The sequence below is a fragment of the Erinaceus europaeus genome, chromosome 2 (genome assembly GCF_950295315.1).
Source record: "Erinaceus europaeus chromosome 2, mEriEur2.1, whole genome shotgun sequence".
In the NCBI taxonomy this organism is placed as follows: Eukaryota; Metazoa; Chordata; class Mammalia; order Eulipotyphla; family Erinaceidae; genus Erinaceus; species Erinaceus europaeus.
In genome coordinates, this window is record NC_080163.1 from 108412584 (window position 1) to 108434067 (window position 21484).

Consider the following 21484-nt stretch of genomic DNA (forward strand, 5'->3'; position numbering starts at 1 on the left):
TGGTGTCTGCAGGTGTCACTCTTTCTCTCCCTCTCTCCATCTCCCCATCCTCTCCCAATTTCTCTCTGTCCTATCTAATAAAAATTAGAAAGAAGGGGAAAAAAAGGGAAAAATGGTCACTGGGAATGGTGGATTCATGGTGCAAGCACTGGGGCCATGATAACACTGGTGGCAATAAAAAAGAAAGAAAGAAAGGAAAGAAAGAAAGAAAGAAAGAAAGAAAGAAAGAAAGAAAGGAAGACAAGAGAGGAAGGAAGGAAGGAAGAAAGGAACGAAGGAAGGAAGGGAGGAAGGAAGGAAGGAAGGAAGGAAGGAAGGAAGGAAGGAAGGAGAAATAATTCAGTGTGGGAATTAATAACTCAGGTCCTTTGGCTTCATAATCCCTAGAGTTAGGATCACAGCCCATGTGGATTTCAGCATCAGAGCTCCCTTACACTCTGCCCTTCTAGCCCAGGGAGGGGTGGGCAGGCCTGAGTCACTGTTTGTCTGGGTGGAGCCTGTCCAAACTGTTTATCTGCTGCCCAGTGTCCCTAGATGTGCCACAGTTGTGGAGTCAGCCCTGAGCACGCAGGTTGCTGTGTCATCTGTCTGGGGTCCTTTGCCTGAGCCTCCGCACCCTACTGCCCAGAGCTCTCTGTCTTCCCAGAAGATACCAGACTCAGCCAAGGCTGCCAACCCATCACCTGAGTCATGGTAGGGATAGTCAGCACAGCCAGTCAGCCCAGTTGGGCTGAGTCCTGATGGGGTCTTTGGGCATTGTAGGTTGGGGTGCAGGAGCAGGGCATACAAATCAAGTCTGCTAACTGAGGCCCTTTTAGACTGGAGTTGGGGTTGTGGGTAAGCACTACAGTGTTGGGGGAATTGTGGGAAAGGAGGAGTTTGATTGCTGTATGGGCTCAGGGAAGTTACTTTACCTCTCTGAGCCTCCCTTTCTGCTCCTGATGGGAGCAGTGTTCCCATGTCCTGGCCTTATTTTAATGACTAAATAAGACATCCCAGCACACAAGAGGTATGAGAATCCTGCCCCCATGGCTCCCCACTGTAACTTGAAGGGCAGAATGACTGCTGGGATATACCCTTTTCTGCTGGGGAAGCCTGGCCAGACACTCAAAGCCAGCTCTAAGTCCTTCCCTGGGCTACCAACATCCCACTCAGTCATAGAACATTCTCTACTAGGGTGCCCAGAAAAGCACCATAGAAACAGAAGCCTCTTCACCCCGGACCTCATCAAGAGCTGGCAGAGCCCTCTGTGACCCAGACATCTGTGGTGCAAAGTCAGAGGAGAGGACACAGGGAACTGCACTTGCGGCTGCTCAGCTTCAGAGAAGCTGCTGTGCGTTCTCCCCCGAGCCCCTCTACCCCCTGGGCCAGCAGGGTAGGCAGGGAGGCCAGACTGACAGAACAGTGGGGTGGGGTTGGGACAGCTGGTGGCCACTTAGCTGCTGTGACCCAACTTTCTTCCTGTCTTAGGTCCATGGGTACAAAGGGGTCAAGTTCCAAAACTGGGCAAGAACCTATGGCTGCAGCCCAGAGATGTACTATCAGCCCACGTCCACGGAGGAGATCAGAGAGGTGAGTGTCCTCAGCACAGTGCCTGGGCCTCCTGCCTCCACCCGGATCCTATAGACTTTGTCCTGCCCCAAAGGGAGCAGGGAGATGGTCTTCCCAGGCAAGAGCCCTACTTCAGAGCTGCTGGCCTAGTAGGAGCTCTTGGTCCACCTTTCTTGTCCCAGTTCCACAAGCAACCATGATCCCACATGGGACCCCAAGTCCCTACAGCAGGGTTTCTGCAGCTGGGTGGAACACCAGAGGTTAACACGTGGTACTGCTCACTGTTTGGTGAGTGCACACACACACACACCCCCAAGCACACCCTCGAACATGCATACACTCATGCACATGTACCACGCATACTCATCACGCAGACACACCCATACCTGAGATGGCCATGTTTCCCTTTCCAATCTTTTCAGGGTGCCCACTCACAGCTGACTTCTCTGTTGTGTGTCCTGAGAACCTCACACACTTCCATCCCTGGAGCTCCCTGGTGCAGTTTTGGGCTGGAGAAGAACACAGAGGGGTTAGGCGACCTGCAGAGGAGGGGGCTGGGACCCCATGTGGAATGTCTCCTTGCCTCTCCATCCTGTTCACTTCCTGGCCCTTCTCCTCGGCTCTCTTACTGGAGTGACAGTGTCTGGCCATCCAGGACCCCTCTTACAGACTAGGCTGGTGGGTGGTGGGGACATACTTTTAAACAGAGAGAGAAACAAATGGGACTGACTCCTGCTTTGCCTTGGCAGGTGCTGGCACTGGCCAGACAACAGAACAAGCGGGTGAAGGTGGTGGGAGGGGGCCACTCGCCCTCAGACATCGCCTGCACAGATGGCTTCATGATCCACATGGGCAAGATGAACCGGGTCCTCCAGGTATTCAAAGTCTCTCACCACCCCCCAACCCACCCACCCAGCAGCCTCCTCCATTTTAGACTGCTGGTGGACATCCTTCAGCCTTTCCTCTCAGTCCTGATCGGTTTCCCTGCCCCAACTCCTGGCTCTCCCTCCAGCCATCCCTCCTTGAAATGCTCCCTGGCCTAGCCCAGGTCTGCGTGCCCCCTGGTGGCCATGGAGAGGATGTCCACTACTCCCCACTGTCATCTACCCAAGTCTCTTAATGATAAACCCAGAAGTGTATGCATTTGCCTGGTTTCACAGATGGTGATACTGGATGGAGATCAATAAATCAGGTGGCTTCCCTAAGAGCCCACCACCCTCCCAGCACAGACAGTTAAGCACAGAGTCCAACCCCAGCTTCCTGCTGGGATACCATTCGTGCAATTCAGCCAGTAATAACTGAATGCTATCTATGTATTTCCAGCCTGCAAATCTGGGAGCTGGGCAGGGGACAGGTGGGCTACATCTTAGGATTAGGACTTCCATTCATAACTGCTGGTACCAGTGCTCCTGAACTGAAATTTTGCCAGACAACCACCCCATCCACCAGCCCTGCTCCAGAGGTTCTGGCTCATTCTCTCCCTTTGCTGTTTCCTCATTTGCTTGGGGATGACCATCTCCACCTTGTAGAAAGTGTTCCAGCATCAGTCACAGAAGTAATTAACTCTGATTGCTAATTAGTAAGGATTTGGCTCCCGTACTTGATTTTCTTGAGCTCTGTGCTCAGGGTCAGAGGAGGGAGCTCCCACTTGAGAGACACACAGATGTGGATCTTCATCTTGCTTTCACCCCCTTGTTTGTGTGACCTTGAGCCAGTGGCTTGGGTCCTGCTAGGGGAATGCACTGCCTTGGGGTTTTGGGTCCAGCACCTTTCCTATAATATGTCAACACCCAATAGAGTGACTTCTCTTGTCTCCAAGGTCTATCTTTGCTAAGTCTTCCCAGGGTGGAGGCAGAGAAGAATTTGTATTTGGGGCTATAGTGACACAACTGGTTAAGCACACGTGTTACCATGTACAAGGACTCAGGTTCAAGCCTCTGGCTCCTACCTACTGGGGAGGATGCTTCATGAGAGGTGAAGCAAGTACTGCAGGTGTCTCTCTGTCTCTCTCCCCCTCTCTATTTCACCCTCTCCTCGATTTCTCTCTGTCTTATCAAATAAAGAAGAAAAAAAAAAAGACAAAATGACCACTAGGAGTGGTGGATTCATTGTGCAGGTTCTGTGCCCCAGCAATAACCCTGGTGGCAATTTTTAAAAAGGGGGGGATGGTGACACACTTGGTTGAGTGTATACAGTGCGCAAGGACCCAGGTTCAAGCCCTTGGCCCCCAACTGCAGGGGGGAGGGAGTTTCATAAGTGATGAAACAGTGCTGGAGGTGTCTCTCTGTCTCTCTCCCTCTTAACCTCCTCCTCCCCTCTCAATTTCTCTCTATCTCTATCCAAAGTAAATAAATAAAGATTGAAAATGAAATATGAACTCCTTCCAGTAAAGTTGGGCCCCTGAAAGAGTAGAAGCACATTAGTTAGAGGCTTTGCATAACCATGTGAGGAACCTCACAATGTCCAGTTGGAATGCTAGCCACTGGCTAGGACAGACATCCTCAGACTCATGGCGAGCTGCCCATACACCTGAAGGTTGAGGGCTGGAACCAGCTAATCCTGACTTCTGCTGGGCTTTTGCAGGTGGACACAGAAAAGAAGCAGGTGACTGTGGAGGCCGGCATCCTGCTGACTGAGCTGCACCCTCAGCTAGACAAGCATGGCCTGGCCCTATCCAAGTAAGAGCCATGAGCCCCATTCCTAAGGGCCACCTCTGGCTCTGGTTTGGGGAAAAATACTTAGGGATCTGGCAATAACTCTGACTAGGGTGTACCTGCTTTTTCTGAACCCCTGTTCTTCTACCATAGAGCACTTGCCTTCCTATCACCTGTGGGCTCATGGGGTTGTTGTGTGACAATAGAAAGAAACGTGGGAAGGCAACATAGCTCACTTGGATAGTGCATTGCTTTGTCACGTACACAACCTAGGTTTAAGCCCAGCCCCCAATGCACTGAAGGAAGCTTTGATGCTCTTCTCTCTCTCTCTCTCTCTCTCGTGTGTGTGTGTGTGTGTGTGTGTGTGCGTGTGTGTGTGTACACAAATATATATATATTTGACCATTTTTTTCCTATGGTCCTGTATCTTTTCCTTTTTTCTTTCTTTTATTCTTTCTTCCTTTCTTCTTTTTTTTTGTTTTGTTTTGTTTATTAGTGATTTATTATTGCTTTACAAAATTACATGTCAAGAGGGGTACAATTCCATTTTGTTACCACCACCAGAGTTCTGAATCTCCAATCGCAAGGAGTATTTTGGCCTTTCGTTGGTGGGAGACATCATGGCAGGTGGAGGACAGAAAGAAGGACTGTCCCAGGCTGAGCTGAGGGCTCCACTTGAGAGCTGAACTGTGCTTCTCCAGCCCCATCTGATAGGTTGCCTGTAAGGGAAATTAAGGTTCAAAGGGGACAGGCTGGCAAGTCTAATAAGCTAATACAAGATCAGTTGAGAGTGAGAACCCAGGAAGATGATGGATCAACCATTTTTCTCTGAGGGCCCCCACACAACTATCCCAGGATGTCTAACTGCCCCCTCTCTCCCTTTCCCTTCTGCTACACCAGCCTGGGAGCTGTGTCAGATGTGACTGTTGGTGGCGTCATTGGGTCTGGAACACACAACACAGGTATCAAACACGGCATACTGGCTACCCAGGTGAGTCCACCTGCTGTTCTTTGGCTCCTGGGGTATCTGATGTCCCAACTTATCCTGGGTTTCTCCTTAAATACAGACCCCAGAACATCTTCTCTGACCCTCCTGTGTCCCTGATAGACGCAAGTGATGGAGAAGCCCACCTGCATGTGGGTGCCATGCATCCCTGCCTCCCAGGAACTTCCTTGCCAACCAGTGGAAAAGGGCAGTCAGAAAAGGGTTGCCATCCCCATGGTCCAAGTCAGGAGTTAGAAGCTGGCAGTTAGCAGGCTGGGTGGTGGCACACCTAGTTAAACACACATGTTAAAATGAGCAAGGACCTAGGTTCAAGCCCCTGGTCCCCACCTGCAGGAGGAAAGCTTTGCAAATCGTGAAGCAGTGTTGTAGGTGTCTCTCTCTTTCCTTTTCTATCACCCCCTTCCCTTTTGTTTTCTGGCTGTCTCTATCCAGTAAATAAAGATTAAAAAAAAAAAAAAAAAGCTGGCGGTTAAAGAGACAAGTCAGGGAAGGGGGTGGGGAGAAAAAGAAGGAAGTTCTTGACAGAGGACCTAATGGGGGTTGTATTGTTATATGGAAAACTGGGAACTGTTATGCATGTACAAACCATTGTATTTACTGTTGAACGTAAAACATTAATTCCCCAATAAATAAATTTAAAAAAAAAATAAAGAAGGAAGTTCTGAGCCCTGGCAGTCAGGCAGAGCAAAGTTCTTTCCTAGTAAACAGGTCAGGATCAGACCAAGGCAGGAGCTGGGGTTACCTGGAGTGAGGGGACAGCCACTCTTCACCAACAGATAGAGAGTGGGCCCTGCTGTGTGACCTTGGGCATGCTGCTTACCCTCTCTGTTTCCTCCTTTGTAAAAACAAGAACAGCAATTGCAAGCCAGCTCTCCTCCAATGTTCTGGCTTTAAATCAAAATCTGGTCTTCGTCAGAATCATTTTAACACTCTCCTTCCTGCAGGTGGTCAGGGTGCCCCACTTCTGCCAATATTTTCTCTTGGTTTTGGTCCCTGATCATTAAGATTCGTTCAGCTTCCTCTGTGTTCTCACCCTGAGTGCCCTGCAGTCAACAATACATGGCAAAAGCAATTTCCATCCAAATTAGCAGGGGGTGGAGTGTGGAAAAGTACTTACAGGCAAGGGAAGAAGAGTCCTCTGCAAAGAGGGGCTTAGGGGAAGAGCCCAGAGAGAATCATCTGCTTCCAGCTGATGTGAAATGTGCAAGGCTTCTGGCTGGTGTGGCTGGATCAAAGAGTCTAATTTCTTGGTGAGTGGGTCCCCCAAATGAGAGGCGGCTCATACTAGCACAGGTGGTGTCTCAGAGGAGAAGCAGACAAAGAGAGGCTGCAGGGACCTCTAGGGACAGTGGGCCTGCACAACCCCATACCCTGCTTTGGCCTCCGCAAAGCATCACCACCCAGGGACTCATGACTCTTTGGAGTTGAGTGGTCACCTCAGACTGCCTCCCAGCAGAGAAGTAAGCTGCCCAGCTGAACCCCAGAATGAATAGGGAAATAGCATGAGGACAAGCCAGAGGGAACCCATGGGGCCTTATGGGCTGGGTGGAACCACCTGACGACGGAGACCTCACAGTCTTAAGAACACACAGTCTTAGTTTCCATCTGCTCACTGAGAGCCGGAACCCCTCAGGCTGTGTGTGACTGTAGATCCAGCAGGTTCCCTATGACACTGTGACCCTGGACCTTTCCAAGGAAAAACAGGAATCATGATTTCTGGGCAGGGGAGACAGCATAATAGTTATGCAAAGGACTTTCATGCCTGAGGCTCTGAAGTCCCCGGTTCAATCCCCCACACCACCATAAACCAGAACTGTGCAGTGCTCTGGTAAAAGAAAGACAAAGAAAAGAATCAGAATTTTACCAGCCAAGTCCAGAGTTCTGAAATGTGGTTCTCCTCCTATGACCAGGTGGTGGCACTCACGCTGCTAACAGCTGATGGGACCCTTCTAGAATGTTCCGGGTCCAGCCATGTGGAGTTGTTCCAGGCAGCACGAGTACACTTGGGCTGTCTGGGCATCATCCTCACTGTCACGCTACAGTGTGTGCCTCAGTTCCACCTGCAGGAGACCTCCTTTCCCTCCACCCTGAAGGAGGTACTGCTTTCTTGATTCTTACCACACAGCCCAGAGAATAGAAGGTGTCAGCAAGAGGGCCGGGTTCCCTGGCCACCCGCTGGATAAGGAAAGGGCTGATCTTGCCAGCTTCCCTCTGCTCTGGGGATGCTGTGACCAGAGCCCTTTATGAGCTAGAAGATGAAGTTCAGAGGGTCTGAAGGAGGGTGGCAGATTTGTAGGTATGGGAAGGGACCGGGAAGAGAGGTGATACCCTTGAAGGTTTTTTTTTTTTTTTTTTGCCTCATCATTTATCACAGGGGCTCAGTGCCAGCACTACAAATCCTCTGCTCCTAGTGGCCAGTTTTTTCCAGTTTCTTGGATAGGACAGAGAGAAATTGAGAGGGGAGGGGGAGATAGAGAGGGAGAGAGAGACAGACAGACAGACAAGACAACTGCAGACCTACTTCACCGCTTGTGAAACTTCCCCTCTGCCGGTGAGGTGTGGAGGTTCAAACCCTGATCTTTGCTCAGGTTCTTGAACTTTATACTATGTGCATTTAACCCTTTCATTTTTGGGGGTGGGGGGGAGGTTTCATCACTACAGGTTGACTTTTTTTAGATGGGGGTGGGGGGGCAGGTAGAGAGAGAGGAAGAAAAGCATTAAAGTTTCCTTCATTGCAGTGGAGGCTGGGCTCAAATCCGGGTCACATGTATTATAAAGCCACACACTATCCAAGTAAGCTACTTTGCCAGCCAGACAAGTGGGCCGTAATGGCGCTGGGCATAAAATTTATCTTTTCTAATGATCACGTCACAGTAAAGTGGATGAACTCTCAGACTTGCTGGGTGCCTAAGGGCACATGCAGAGGACTTGGCTCTGATGATGGGGATGGATAAGGGGGGCAGGAACCCCCTGATTGATAACTGGATTTTTAAAAAAGATTTTATTTATTTATTTATTAATAAGAAAGATAAGAGGAGAGAAAGAGAAAGAGAGAGAACCAGACATCACTCTGGTACGTGTGCAGCCGGGGGCTGAACTCAGGACCTCATGTTTCAGAGTCTAATACTTTATCTACTGCGCCATCTCCTGGACCACATAACTGTATTTTTTTTTTTAATTGAATGAAAAACCATGTTGATTAGCTGGATGGGTGCATGGATGAACCACTAAGCAGCAGGACTCAAAACCCTCTAGAGCTTCAAGTTCCTAGGAGTTTGGGTTCCCCACGTTTTCCTCCTCATTCAGTGTGAGCAGGCCCTCTGTGGTGAATTGGGCTGTGACGACCCCACATATTTAAGGCTAATAACCCATTTGACTTGGTCTTGAATGCTGGCCCTGTCATTTTCAAGCTATGACCTTGAGCAGGTCATTTAACCTTACAAATGGGTAGATTTAACCCTAGACAGGTAATTTAACTTAATTTTTCTCACTTGAGCCCAAAAAAGAGAGTTGGGATGTCTACCTTCAAGTGTTGAGCTTGAGGCTAACGTAACAGCTCATGTGTGCTATCTAGTTCAGTATCAGAACAGGTCCTAGTGGCACCCAGTCCATGATCAATGGAAAACATTGTTACCCAGAACCGGAAGTGAAATTCTGACTACTGGAGTTTCTAATGCACTAAACTACAAGGCAAAGGCCTTAAGTCCACAAGGCCTACTCAGAGGCATGACATCTGTGACATTTGCTCCTCGAGACTTGAGCCCTGGGTGCCAGTGTCGAGCCTGTCTGGCCAGTATTGGCAAATGTTGAAGTGTTGATCAAAGAGCAGGACAAGCTGGAGACTGAGCTGACCTAGCTCCAGTGCTCCCCACAATCCTCCAGAGACTGACAGTTTCCCTCTTCCTTCTGCCGAGGTCAGGTTCTCGACAACCTGGACAGCCATCTGAAGAAATCTGAGTATTTCCGCTTCCTCTGGTTTCCACACAGTGACAATGTCAGCGTCATCTACCAGGACCACACCAACAAGGTAACCTAGGAGTCATGTCCCTGCTCCCAGGCTGGCTGGCATATGTCATCATCACAGCCCTGGGCTGTGAGAGGGAAGGCAGGGTGAGCTCCCTGAGCCAGCCGGGGTGAGGTCAGGGAACAGCTTAGATGTGTGGCAAAGGAGCAGAGATGGCGTGTGGACAGCACAGGGTAGGATCAGCGGGAGTCATGGCTAGGGAGGACTCAATGGATAGAGCATCAGGCTTTCATGCTTCAGATTCCTAGTTCAGTCCCAGATGCTGCATATGCCAGAGTAGTGTTCTTCTCTCTTTCTCTCTCTCTCTGTCTCTTCTCTTTCTCTGTCTCTCTCTTTCTCTCTCTCCTTTCCTCTCTCATTCTCTCTGTCTCTATCAAAAAAAAAAAAAAAGAAGAAGAAGAAAAAGCTACTAGGATTTATGGAGTTGTTGTGCAGGCTCTGAGGCCCAGTGATAACTCTGATGGCAAAAATAAATCTTTATAGCAACAACAAAAGTAAAATAACCCCAGCCTCCCCAGCGCCCCCAGCTTTCCCATGATGGGGGAAGGGTATACAGACAGGTGAAGATACTAATGATTTTGTCTGTCCCCCGCAACCTCAGCAGAAGAAGACAAGGCCATTAGTGTTTAAGAAGAGTGTCACTGGGGCAGGTCAGGATAGGTCTCCAACACCTGAGTGTAATGGACCGGTGGGGGTCCATAAAGGCTGATGGCTGGACTAATGGCTCCTGAGCTCTGGAGGGCAGGGACAGATGCACATTATATTGCATTCAAGGTGAATAAATACTGAAGCAAGCATGAAATAAAATGGGAAAGGCTTGGGAATTGGCAGTGCCACCATGAAGGAAGGCTTCTGATTGTCCTGGCAACCGGCCCACCACCTGTCTAACACACACAGCCCCCTGGTGACACAACTCTCCCTGAGGGGAGCTCTGGTGTGTCAAAAAGGGGGTCAAGAGGGGGTCAGCTCTGGCCCTGAACTGATGACAAATTCTGCCCCCAGGCCCCTTCCTCTTCAGCCAGCTGGTTTTGGGACTACGCTATAGGCTTCTATCTGCTCGAGTTCCTGCTGTGGGTCAGGTAGGAATGTCAGTGCCCTTTGTCAAGCAGACTCCATCAGAGGAGTGGCTCTCTGTGCATGAAAACTTAGTCTGTTTCCTGGGTCCACCACAGTGACTTTCATCTCTGTTCACATTTCAAGCCACATGGGAAACTTTTTTTTCAATATCTTTGCCCTGCTCTGCTCCCCTAACTCCTATGTGGCCCACAGGTGATATGAATGACCTTTTCTTTCTTTCTCCCTCTCTTTCTTTTTTCTTTCTCCTATAAGTTATATTTTAATGAATGAGAGAAAAATAGAGTGATTGGAGCACCACTTAGCTCTGGTGTATGGTGGTATGGGGGATTGAACTTGAGATTTTGGTGCCTCTGGCATAGAAGTCTTTTTGCATAACTACTATACTATCTCCCTCACCTGCCCATGATTAATCTATCTTTTCTTTTTCTTTATTTCTTTTTTTTTTTTATCAGAGTATTGATTAGCTCTGGTTTGTGGTGGTATGGGGGAAGGATTTCAGAGCCTCAGGCATGAACATTTGCATAACCATTAGGCTATCTACACCTGCCCTATTTTCAACTTCCTTATCAGCCTACAGTCTGCTCTGTCCTAATGGTTGCCACTATGCTAGCAACTGTTAGCATTGGATGTTCCTTTCTTTCTTTCTCTTCCTCTCTTTCTTTCTTTCTTTCTTTTTTATTTATTTTCTTTATTGGAGTATTAATATTTTACATTCGACAGCAAATACAATAGTTTGTACATGCATAACATTTCTCAGTTTTCCACATAACAATACAACCTCCAGTAGGTTCTCTGTCATCCTTTTCCAGGGCCTGTATTCACCCACCCACCCACCCCAGAATCTTTTACTTTGTTGCAATACACCAAGTAATGGAGGTATCTTTTTTTTTTTAAGATTTACTTATTTATTGAAAAGGGGGGGGAAGAGAGAGAACCAGAGTATCACTCTGTCACATGCAATGTTGGGCATGAGACAAACTCAGGACTTCAAGTCTAACACCCTAGTTATTATGCCATTGTCCATGTTGCAAGCAATGGAGATGATTTAAGGAACCTTAGGTGCTGACTTTGTATCCCACATATAGAAAATAACATGGGTCGGGGGTCGGGCGGTGGCGCAATGGGTTAAGCGCATGTGGCGCAAAGTGCAGGGACCGTTGTAAGGATCCTGGTTCTAGCCCCCGGCTCCCCACCTGCAGGGGAGTCGCTTCACAGGCGGTGAAGCAGGTCTGCAGGTGTCTATCTTTCTCTCCCCCTCTCTGTCTTCCCCTCCTCTCTCCATTTTTCTCTGTCCTATCCAACAACGAACAACATCAACAATGGCAATAATAATAACCACAGGGAGGCTACAACAACAAGGGCAACAAAAGGGGGAAAAAATGGCCTCCAGGACCGGTGGATTCATGGTGCAGGCGCGAGCCCAGCAATAACCCTGGAGGGAAAAAAAGAAAAAAAAAAAGAAAAAAAAAAAAGAAAATAACATGGGTCACATTTATTTATTTTCATGCTGCACTGAGGACCGGGTTGAGGACCTCATGCATGTGTGATAGTGCTGAGTGATCTCTGTGGTCCAAGTTTCTTTTCTCTCTCTCTGCCTGCAGGGCTATTCCTGGGGCTAGGTGCTGGCACTATCAGTCCACTGCTCCTGGTGGCATATTTTTATTGGGTAGGACAGAGAGAAATTAAGAGAGGAGTGGGAGAGATTGGGAGAAAGAAAGATAGACATCTGCAGACCTGTTTCACTGTTTCCGAAGTGGACACCCCCGCAGGTGGGCAGCCAGGAGCTTGAACCCAGATCATTGCATGTAGGTCCTTGCACTTAGTACTATGTGCACTTAATAGGCTGTGCTACTGCCCAGCCCCGTTGGCCTAATTTTCTATTCTGTATTTTTTAGAGAGAGAAAATAGCATGAGAAAGGGAAAACAGACATAGGGAAAAGAGAGACACCACAGCACCATTCCACCATCCATGGAACTCTGCCAATGCCAACCATGATTCACCCATGAGGTGTCAAACCCAGAGTCTCGTGCCTGGTAAGGCCTGTGCTCTTCCAAGTGACCTATTTTCTGGCCCATAAATAACATTTCTTTCTGTTTAAAAAAAATTTTTTTTAATTATCTTTATTTATTGGACAGAGACAGCCAGAAATCAAGAGGGTGATAGAGAGGGAGAGAGACAGACACCTGCAGCATTACCTCACCACTCGCAAAGCTTTCCTCCTGCAGGGTTCGAACCTGGGTCCTTGCGCAACGTAACATGGTAACATGTGTGCTCAACCAGGTGCATCACCACCAGCCCCCATTTCTTTCTATTTTTAAAATGAGGTGCATGGATATAAGTCCAGTGCGCCTCTGTACACAATATTACTAAATTGCCTCCCTGGCTCAATTTTTTTTTTTTCATTCTTTACTTCTTTAGGTGGAGGATGAGGAGAGAAAAGAGAAAGGCAGAGAGAGGGAGATAAGAGCAGGACATCAAAGTACTGATGCTCAATCTATAGAGCTCCCTTTGGTGCTGTTCACAGTGCATTCATGTGGTGCCAGGGCTCAAACCAAGGACCTCAGACATGGTAAAGTACATGCCCAGTGGATGAGCCATCTCTTAGCCCCCGTGCAGCATATATTTATAGCGTAAGCAATAATATCACAAGCACCCATGTACTCACTACCTTTGCTTAATAAGTGAAACAGGATGTTCTGGGAGGTAGTGCAGCAGGTTAAGCACACAGAGTGTGAAGCATAAGGATGGAAGTAAGGATCCTAGTTTGAGCCATGGGCTCCCCACCTGCAAGGGGATCATTTCACAAGTAGTGAAGCAGGTCTGCAGGCGTCTATCTTTCTCTCCCCCTCTCTGTCTCCCCTCCTCTCTCAATTTCTCTCTGTCCTATCCAACAGTAGCAACAAGGGCAACAAAAATGGGAAAAATGGCCTCCAGGAGCATTAGATTCATAGTGCAGACACAGAGCCCCAGCAATAACCCTGGAGGAAAAAATAAATAAATAAAAAGTTAAACAAAATAAAAGGACCATATATACATATGAAACAGGGCAGGGAAGATAGCATAGTGGTTCTACAACAGACATTAATGCCTGAGGCTTCAGAGGTCTCAAGTTTAATCTCAACCACCACCATGAGCCCGAGATGAGCAGTACTCTACTAAAAACAAAACAAAAAACAACCGCAAGGGCCAGCTCACTTGGATAGTGCAGTGCACTGCTTTGCCATGTCTGAGACCCGACTTTAAGCCTGGCCCTCACTGCATTGAAGGAGACATTTGGTGCTGTGTTTTCTTCCTTCCTTCCATTTTTTTAAAAAAGGTTTTGTTTATTAATGAGAAAAGTAGGAGGAGAAATAGAAAGAACTAGGCATTACTCTGGTACATGTGGTGCCGGGGACTGAACTCAGGACCTAATGCTTGAGAATCCAAGGGTTTATCCACTGTGCCACCTCCCAGATGGTGCTATGTTTTCTATCACTTCTCCCTCTCCTTGTATGTCTCTATTTAAAAAAGAAATTTTTTAAGAGCTTGATGTGCATCACAGGTATGATCAATGAAATAATGTTTGTGCTCAGAGAAGGGTGTTACTAATACTAGATGGGATGCAATGGAGGTGGGGAGGGACCTCAAACACACAGTTTGAAACCCACAAAGTTATACAAAGGAGCAGAGCACCAGACTTCCATGTTCTGTGTCCCCAAGCTTGATTCTTGGCATCATATATGCCAAGGTTATACTTGGGTGTCTCCTTCTCTCTCTCTCTCTGCCTCTCTTTCTCTCTCTCTCTCTCTCTCTCTCTCTCTCTCTTTCCTCACTTTCTCTCATTAATAAATGAATCAATAAATCTTGAAAAACAATCTGTGTATAAAAAAAAGTAAATGAGCAAGACCCCATGAGTGTAACTGTCACCACCCTGGGTGGGGGGACTCCTTTGTCTCTGCAGCACCTTCCTGCCCAGCCTCGTGCACTGGATTAACCGATTCTTTTTCTGGCTCCTGTTCAACCAGAAGAGGGAGCACAGCCACCTGAGCCACCGCATCTTTACCTATGAGTGTCGCTTCAAGCAGCATGTGCAGGACTGGGCCATCCCCAGGTCAGCATCCTGTCTGGGGACTTGACGCCATGGTCCCCTCACTGCAGTCCAAGGCTGCGGAGGGCCAAGCAGGCTCCTGTGTTACCTGTTATTGGGGGGCACACCCCATTCTGGTGCCTGGATAACAGGCTGTTTGGGTTCTTGGGGAGCCAGCCTAGGACCTTCCCTTCTCCTTTCCATAGCAATGAGGCCAGGAAGGGCTGGTTTGGGACATCCCAAGTTCTAGAGCTTCTGAAAGATGGTCCCTGATAATCAGTTCTGCTCAGTGACAGAGAGCCAATTATTGCATTGAGAGGGGTACCCCTCTCCCCCAGCAAGGACCAAAGCTCAGTTCCAGCCTTTATTCTAAGCTGCCACTTCTTTCCAGGACAAGGAGGGAACAAGACCCAGAGGTGAGAAGACAGCTCTGTTCATAGATGAAGACCCCAGACTCTCCAAGTGGGAACACTAGAAGGAACAGGAGTAGCAGGCTCAGAGTGACTTTCCTCTGTTTTCAGAAGAGAAGGTGGAGGGGGTGAGAGGCAGTTGTAACAGGAGACCAGAGTGATCCCTTAACTTGTTGGGGGGTGGAGTGGAGGCACAGAGGCTGAACCCTGAGCAGGAGCTGGATCTCCAGAGTACTTGCTCCCGGGCTCCATGTCCAGTAAGGGGGCCTGGAGCAATGTCACAGCAGGGAAGCCCTGTCACTAGGACCGTCCCTCCCCCCCAGACTGAGGATTGGGCTTCAAGGCCATGCAGAGCAGAGGGAGATGGGCCCCTCACCTTGAGGCCTGGGTCCTGTACCCAGAGAGAAGACCAAGGAGGCCCTGCTGGAGCTGAAAGCCATGCTGGAGGCCCACCCCAAGGTGGTGGCCCACTTCCCAGTGGAGGTGCGCTTTGCCCGGGCAGATGACATCCTGCTAAGCCCCTGCTTCCAGAGAGACAGCTGCTACATGAACATCATCATGTACAGGTAACTGACTCTTGAAGGGAAGGAACCAGTCACTGAGCTTTTCAAGGACCCATCTCCTTCTCCATCTCTCTGTGCCTATTCACATGCCTCCTTCTCCAGGAAGGCTTTCCTGATTTCTACAGGGACATCTCTCTTTCTCCCTCTCCCCCCTCCCTGCTCTTCAAGCATATATATATATATACACACACATATCCAGTACAGGGGCATGAACACTCATGCGTGTATGACACTGCTGCTGAGCTGCTTCCCTGGGCCTGTTTTTCATTTTCTATTCAGAGGGAAAGAGAAAAAGACACACAGAGAGGAGAGAGATCACGTCACTTTTCCACCATCCACGGAGCTCTATCTGTGCTGTCCATGGCATTCCCTTTGGTACCAGGGGCTCTAACCCAGGGTCTCACATACAACAGCATGTGTGCTCTACCCATTAAGTCATTTTCCAGCCCTCTTTGTACTCTTGTGATAGGTACCTATTAAGCCTTTTGATGTTAATATACTAGTATTAGCTAGCGAATGGCCAGGTAGCTGGCTCAGTAGTAGGGTGCATACCTCATCATGTGCGGCCCTGGGTTTGATGCCCAGCACTCCCAAGGACAGTACAAGTGAGACTGTATGGATGGTGAAGCAGTGCTTTGATGTCTCCCTCTCCCTCCCTCCCTCTTTCTTCTCTTCTCTTCTCTCACTAACTCATTAAATAAATAAATAGGAGCAGGGTTGGAGGCTAAAGACATAGTCTAGTCATTTTAGCCAATAAGCTTTCATCTCTGAGACTCCAAGTTCCCAGTTTCAAACCCTGGTACCATCATAAGCCAGAGCTAAATAGTGCTTTAATCAAAAGAAGGAAAAGAGAATGGGGCTGGAGAGGTAGGTGGCTCAGTGATAGAATGCACGCCTTAAATATATGAAGACATATATGCCCAGAACAACAACAACATAATATCAATAATAATAATAATAAAAATAAATGACTTCCATTGATAAAGCTAGTGTTATGGAATACCAGACACAAGCTATCTTGTGTACCTGCTCTCTGCTGTGATTCTAACATATAGAAGGCTATGTCAAAGGGGCCAGGTGGTGGTGCACCTGGTTGAGCACACGTTACAATATACAAGGACCTGGGTTCAACCCCCTGGTCCTCACTTGCAGGGGGAAAGCTTTGCTAGTGGTAAAGTAGTGTTTCAGGTGTCTCCCTGTCTCTCTCCCTATCACCCCCTTCCCTCTCAATTTCTGGCTATCTCTATCCAATAAATAAATAAAGATAATGAAAGAAAGGAAGAAAGAAAGAAAGAAAGAAAGAAAGAAAGAAAGAAAGAAAGAAAGAGAGAAAGGGAAACTATGTCAAGAAGGATTCTCAGACCATGTGGTTTAAGTTTAGCAGAGAAGAGAATCTACCCAGCTGGGCCGCTACTCTTCACCCAACAGGCAAGCTTTCTCCCTAGACAGTCACACCTACTCATCATCATAAGGCTTGTAGACAGGCAGGGTTTTAGAAATTTATCTTTTGTAAAAACTTCTTCCCTAAGCTGTTTCTCCTTTTCCATTTCTCACAGACTCTTAATCTCCTTCTCCAAATCCTATAAACAAACAAATAAACAAAACTTCCCTTTCATCCAGGCTGAGTGTAACTAAGGCTCACTCCCTCTGCTATGAAATCCCTGAATTTGTGGTCAGTAGATGGTGTGGTGGCTAAAGCACAAGGTCCCAAGTTTGAGCCCTAGCACTGCATGGTCCAAAAGGAGGCTCTGCTCCCCACCCCATCACCTCATAAATAAATCTTTTAAATAAGAGAAGAGCTCCAGAGGACTGAAGGGATATTGAGATTGCTTTACTCCAGGGCCAGGGTGGAGCTCAGGAGTGTAGAGCACATGCTTTGCATGTATGAGGTCTTGGGTGCAGCCCCCTGGCACATAGACATCCCCCCCCCCAAGGAATGCACTGTTCTGGGGAATGTATGTCCAGAAAACAAGGAGGGGAGAGGGAGCTTATCCCATGTGGGAACATGTTTCCAATCTCATCTGTCCTTCCATGTGTGCATTTGTCTTTCCTTACCTGTGAATGCAAATTCACAAGTGAGAAAGTTGTCTTGGAGACATACATCTCAACATGTTTTTTAAAATATTTATTTATTAATGAGAAAGACAGGAGGAGAGAAAGAGAGAAAGAACCAGCCATCACTCTGTTACATGTGCTGCCGGGGATTGAACTCAAGAACCTCATGCTTTATCCACTGTGCTACCTCCGGGACCACCATCTCGACATGTTTATTTGATTTTTAAAAAATATTTATTTATTTCCCTTTGTTGCCCTTGTTTTATTGTTGTAGTTATTGTTGTTGTTCTTGATGTCATCATTGTTGGATAGGACAGAGAGACATGGAGAGAGGAGGGGAAGACAGAGAGGGGGAGAGAAAGACAGACACCTGCAGACTTATTTCACCGCTTGTGAAGCGACTCCCCTGCAGGTGGGGATCCTTACGCAGGTCCTTGTGCTTTGCACCGCCTTGTGCGCTTCGCCCGCTGCACTAACACCCCACTCCCTTGATTTCTTTTTTTAAATTCCAACTTGGACTTAGTCTGACTTGGCTGATAGGTCTATAAAAACTAGACCCTGAGGGGATGTTTCTGAATGCATATCTGGAGAAGGTATTCTCCTAGAGTAAAGCCTGAAAACAAGTTCAGAACACCTCCATCCCCTGCAGGAGGCTAAAGGCTCAGTGTCTCACTGGTGGGGCAGTTAATGCTGACTAGGTGAGATATGTGGTCATACTTCCCATGCATAGTAGGAGCTGAGTCTGAAGGCTTTGGGTTTTGTCTGAAAGGCGTGAAGTGACTATAGATAGACAGATGATTAAAAGATAGACAGCTATAGATAGAATTTATGCATACATATAAATACAACTTTATCATCTCTATATACGCATGTGTGTGTACAAGCAAACATTTTCGGAATGATTTAAAGTCATGATAAATGTAGGCTGGCAAGTTAAAATCATGTGAGAGGTTGAAACCTTCTGGAGAGAGCAGAGTGCAAAGCCTCAGCCTGATTGGGTCTCATGGGCAGAAGCGGGTCTTGTCTGTGCCCTGTGCTGAGTGCTGCACATGGCATAGGGAAAGTGACATTACCTCCTGTTTCCCAGGCCCTATGGCAAGGACGTGCCACGACTGGACTACTGGATGGCTTATGAGACCATCATGAAGAAGGTTGGGGGCAGGCCCCACTGGGCCAAGGTAGGACTTGCAATTCAGAGTTGGGGGGTTGGGGCCTTGGGACAACTGCAATGAGACATAGTAACCACCAGAGGGAGCCTCTTCCCTGTTCTTCCGAGTAAATGCCAAGGTCAGGTGTTGCAGATGTAGGGCTGAACTAGTGACAGGAGAGTTGCCCTACCCAGACTTCCTCTGTGCATTCATATTCCAACAGCCTGGCGATTGGAAGACAGAATTTTCAGGGAAATCCCTTTACTTGTTCTTTATTCAGTTATCATTGAAAGCTATGGGCAGGATTAGGAGGGGGACAGGAGCCCACTTACCAACAGGATACTGAAATGTCTGAGAAGCAATGGGACTCATTTCCTAATTAGTTTTAGAATTGAGGGCAGAGCCCTCGCAGCTCTCACACCACAGTAGGCAAGTGGAATGACGAGTCTAACACCCCACAAACACCTTTCTACCTGGCTTTCCCAAAGTGTCTTCCATCCTGTTTGGGTCTCTAGCTTATTGGGGCTTGCTGTGCATGTGTGCGTATATGTACATGGCCTGTGCACACATATATGTGGGTGTGCATGTGTTCATCTGCATACTTGTATGGGCACATGTATAGGGACATGGATGCATGTCTGTTCTGTGTGTGTATGTGAGCACACGTGGGGCCTTGTGTGTACATGTATGTCTGTGTGCTTATGCATGTGTTGAAGTGTTCCATATGCGTGCTTTGTATGTATGCAGGCATGGATATGTGTATGAGTATGTGCTGAGGGCCAGGGATGTCACACACAGCCCCAGAAACAAACAGCTCCTCCATTGTATCTGGTTGCTTCCACAGGCCCACAACTGCTCCCGGAAGGACTTTGAGAAAATGTATCCCTCCTTCTTGAAATTCTGTGCCATCAGAGAAAAACTAGACCCTTCAGGAATGTTTCTGAATACATATCTGGAGAAAGTCTTCTACTGAAGCAAAGCCAGAAAGCAAGTTCGGACCACCTCCCCCCACCCCCAGGCCTTCCTCCCAAGAGTCTGAAGGCTCAGTGTTTCACTGGTCTGATAGGGAACTTGCTGCCTCTCCCTGCCCCTGCCCCTGTCACCCACTACAGACCCCTGATATACAGAAAACACAACTGCCCCAAACGCTCAGTAATGAGCCTGGTTCTCTGGACCCCTCTTCTGCCACCTTCATCTCTGCAGCAACCTCAGCAAAGAAAGCACTAGAACACTCAAATATCCAATTTTTTTTACTTTAAAGCTTTATTGAGTAGTGGTTTACAGTGCAGTTTTTGTTGTTCTCACTATTCTTGTCACCAGAGGTCTATGTGGCCATCCCCATCTCCATTTATATCACTCTCTTTCCACATCCTGTTTCCCCCGGAAATAGAAAATCCCCAGAGGATTCAGTGATCCACTGTTTCTACCTGTGGGCTGGCGTGTGCAGCTCCAGCACACCATCCCACCCTCCCAACCAACCTTCAGAAAGAGCTCAGTGCCGTGTGTATGGGTCCAGTGTCATAAGCACTGTGTTCTTTCTTTCACACTTGAGGTTCTTTTAAACACTCTGTATCTGTATGCCCCATGCCCTGAGGTGGCCTCCCTCAGATTTCCGCCTGTCTACCTGCCCTCCCACAGCCTATCACTGTGTGTCTATTTCAGCAGGTGCTTGTGGGAGTGAGCGTCTCCTTTCTATTTCATTTTCTATTTTTATTTTTATTTTTTGCCTCCAGGGTTATTGCTGGGGCTCAGTGCTTGCAGCATGAATCCACTGCTCCTGGAGGCCATTTTCCCCCCTTTTGTTGCCCTTGTTGTTGTAGCCTTGTTGTGGATATTATTGTTATTGTTGATGTTGTTTGTTGTTGCATAGGACAGAGAGAAATGGAGAGAGGAGGGGAAGACAGAGAGGGGGGGAGAGAAAGATAGACACCTGCAGACCTGCTTCACCACCTGTGAAGTGACTCCCCTGCAGGTGGGGAGCCAGGGTTCGAACCGGGATCCTTATGCTGGTCCTTGCACTTTGCGCCACCTGCGCTTAACCCGCTGCGCTACCGCCCGATCCCCGAGTGTCTCCTTTTTAACAAACACTCACTCTCTGCTTCCTCCTCATTATCTCCAAGGTAGTTCCTTGGAAGCAAGAGGTTCAGTGATTCCCTCCAGAGTCATGGGCCTTGGACTTAGCTGGAAAGTGTTCTTTATGGTCCTTTTGCAAATTTAGTTGCACCTTGCTACTAACTAGTTCCTGACCTGCCGAACCTGTGATCATTCTTTCATGGGATACTTGCTAGACATGTTCTAGGTGCCAAGTGCTCTGGGAAATAAAAAGTAGCTTAAGACAGGCTGCTGGTTTTAAGAAATTTTGATCTTAATCATATCTCTAATAAGAAGTTAATGGCGTGGTGTATTGCACCAAAGTAAAGGACTCTGGGGATAGGGAGAGTGTTCAGGTCCAGGAACATGATGGTGGAGGACCTAGGTGGGGGAGTTAAAGTGTTATGTGGAAAATGAGAAAAGTTACACATGGATAACTACTATAGTTTACTGTCAACTATAAACCATTAATGCCCTCAGTAAAGGAAGAAAAAGAAGAAGTTAGTGGTGAGGTGGGCAGGGTTGTAGAACACCTATTTGGATACACATTACTATGCACAGGACCTGGGTTTAAGCTCCCAGTCTGCACCTGCAGGGGGGAAATTTCAAAAGCAGTGAAGCAGTAGGACTTCAGGTGTTTCTCTGTCTCTTTACCTCCCACTTCCCTCTCGGTTTCTGTCTTTATCCAGAGAAATTAATAAAATATTAAAAATTTAAAAATGAGTAAATGACTCTTGCTGTATAAGTCACATTATTGAATTCTTAAAAAGGGAGAGAGGTGGAATTTGTTTGAAAAAGAAAAAAAAAAAAAAAGGAAAAGAATAAAAAGCTCCATGGT

The 21484-nt window shown here is 47.7% G+C and overlaps 1 protein-coding gene across 1 annotated transcript; it reads left to right on the plus strand.

The window, feature by feature from the left end:
* Positions 1-523: 523 nt before the first annotated feature.
* Positions 524-20894, plus strand: LOC103108370 (L-gulonolactone oxidase). Its single transcript, XM_016185633.2, has 12 exons — positions 524-693; positions 1471-1572; positions 2301-2426; positions 4135-4229; positions 5106-5196; positions 7122-7307; positions 9131-9238; positions 10238-10314; positions 14254-14403; positions 15191-15355; positions 18495-18585; positions 19400-20894. Exons 1-12 carry the CDS (start codon positions 691-693, stop codon positions 19526-19528), a joined length of 1323 nt encoding a protein of 440 aa, XP_016041119.1. The 5' UTR covers positions 524-690; the 3' UTR covers positions 19529-20894.
* The last annotated feature ends 590 nt before the right edge of the window (positions 20895-21484 follow it).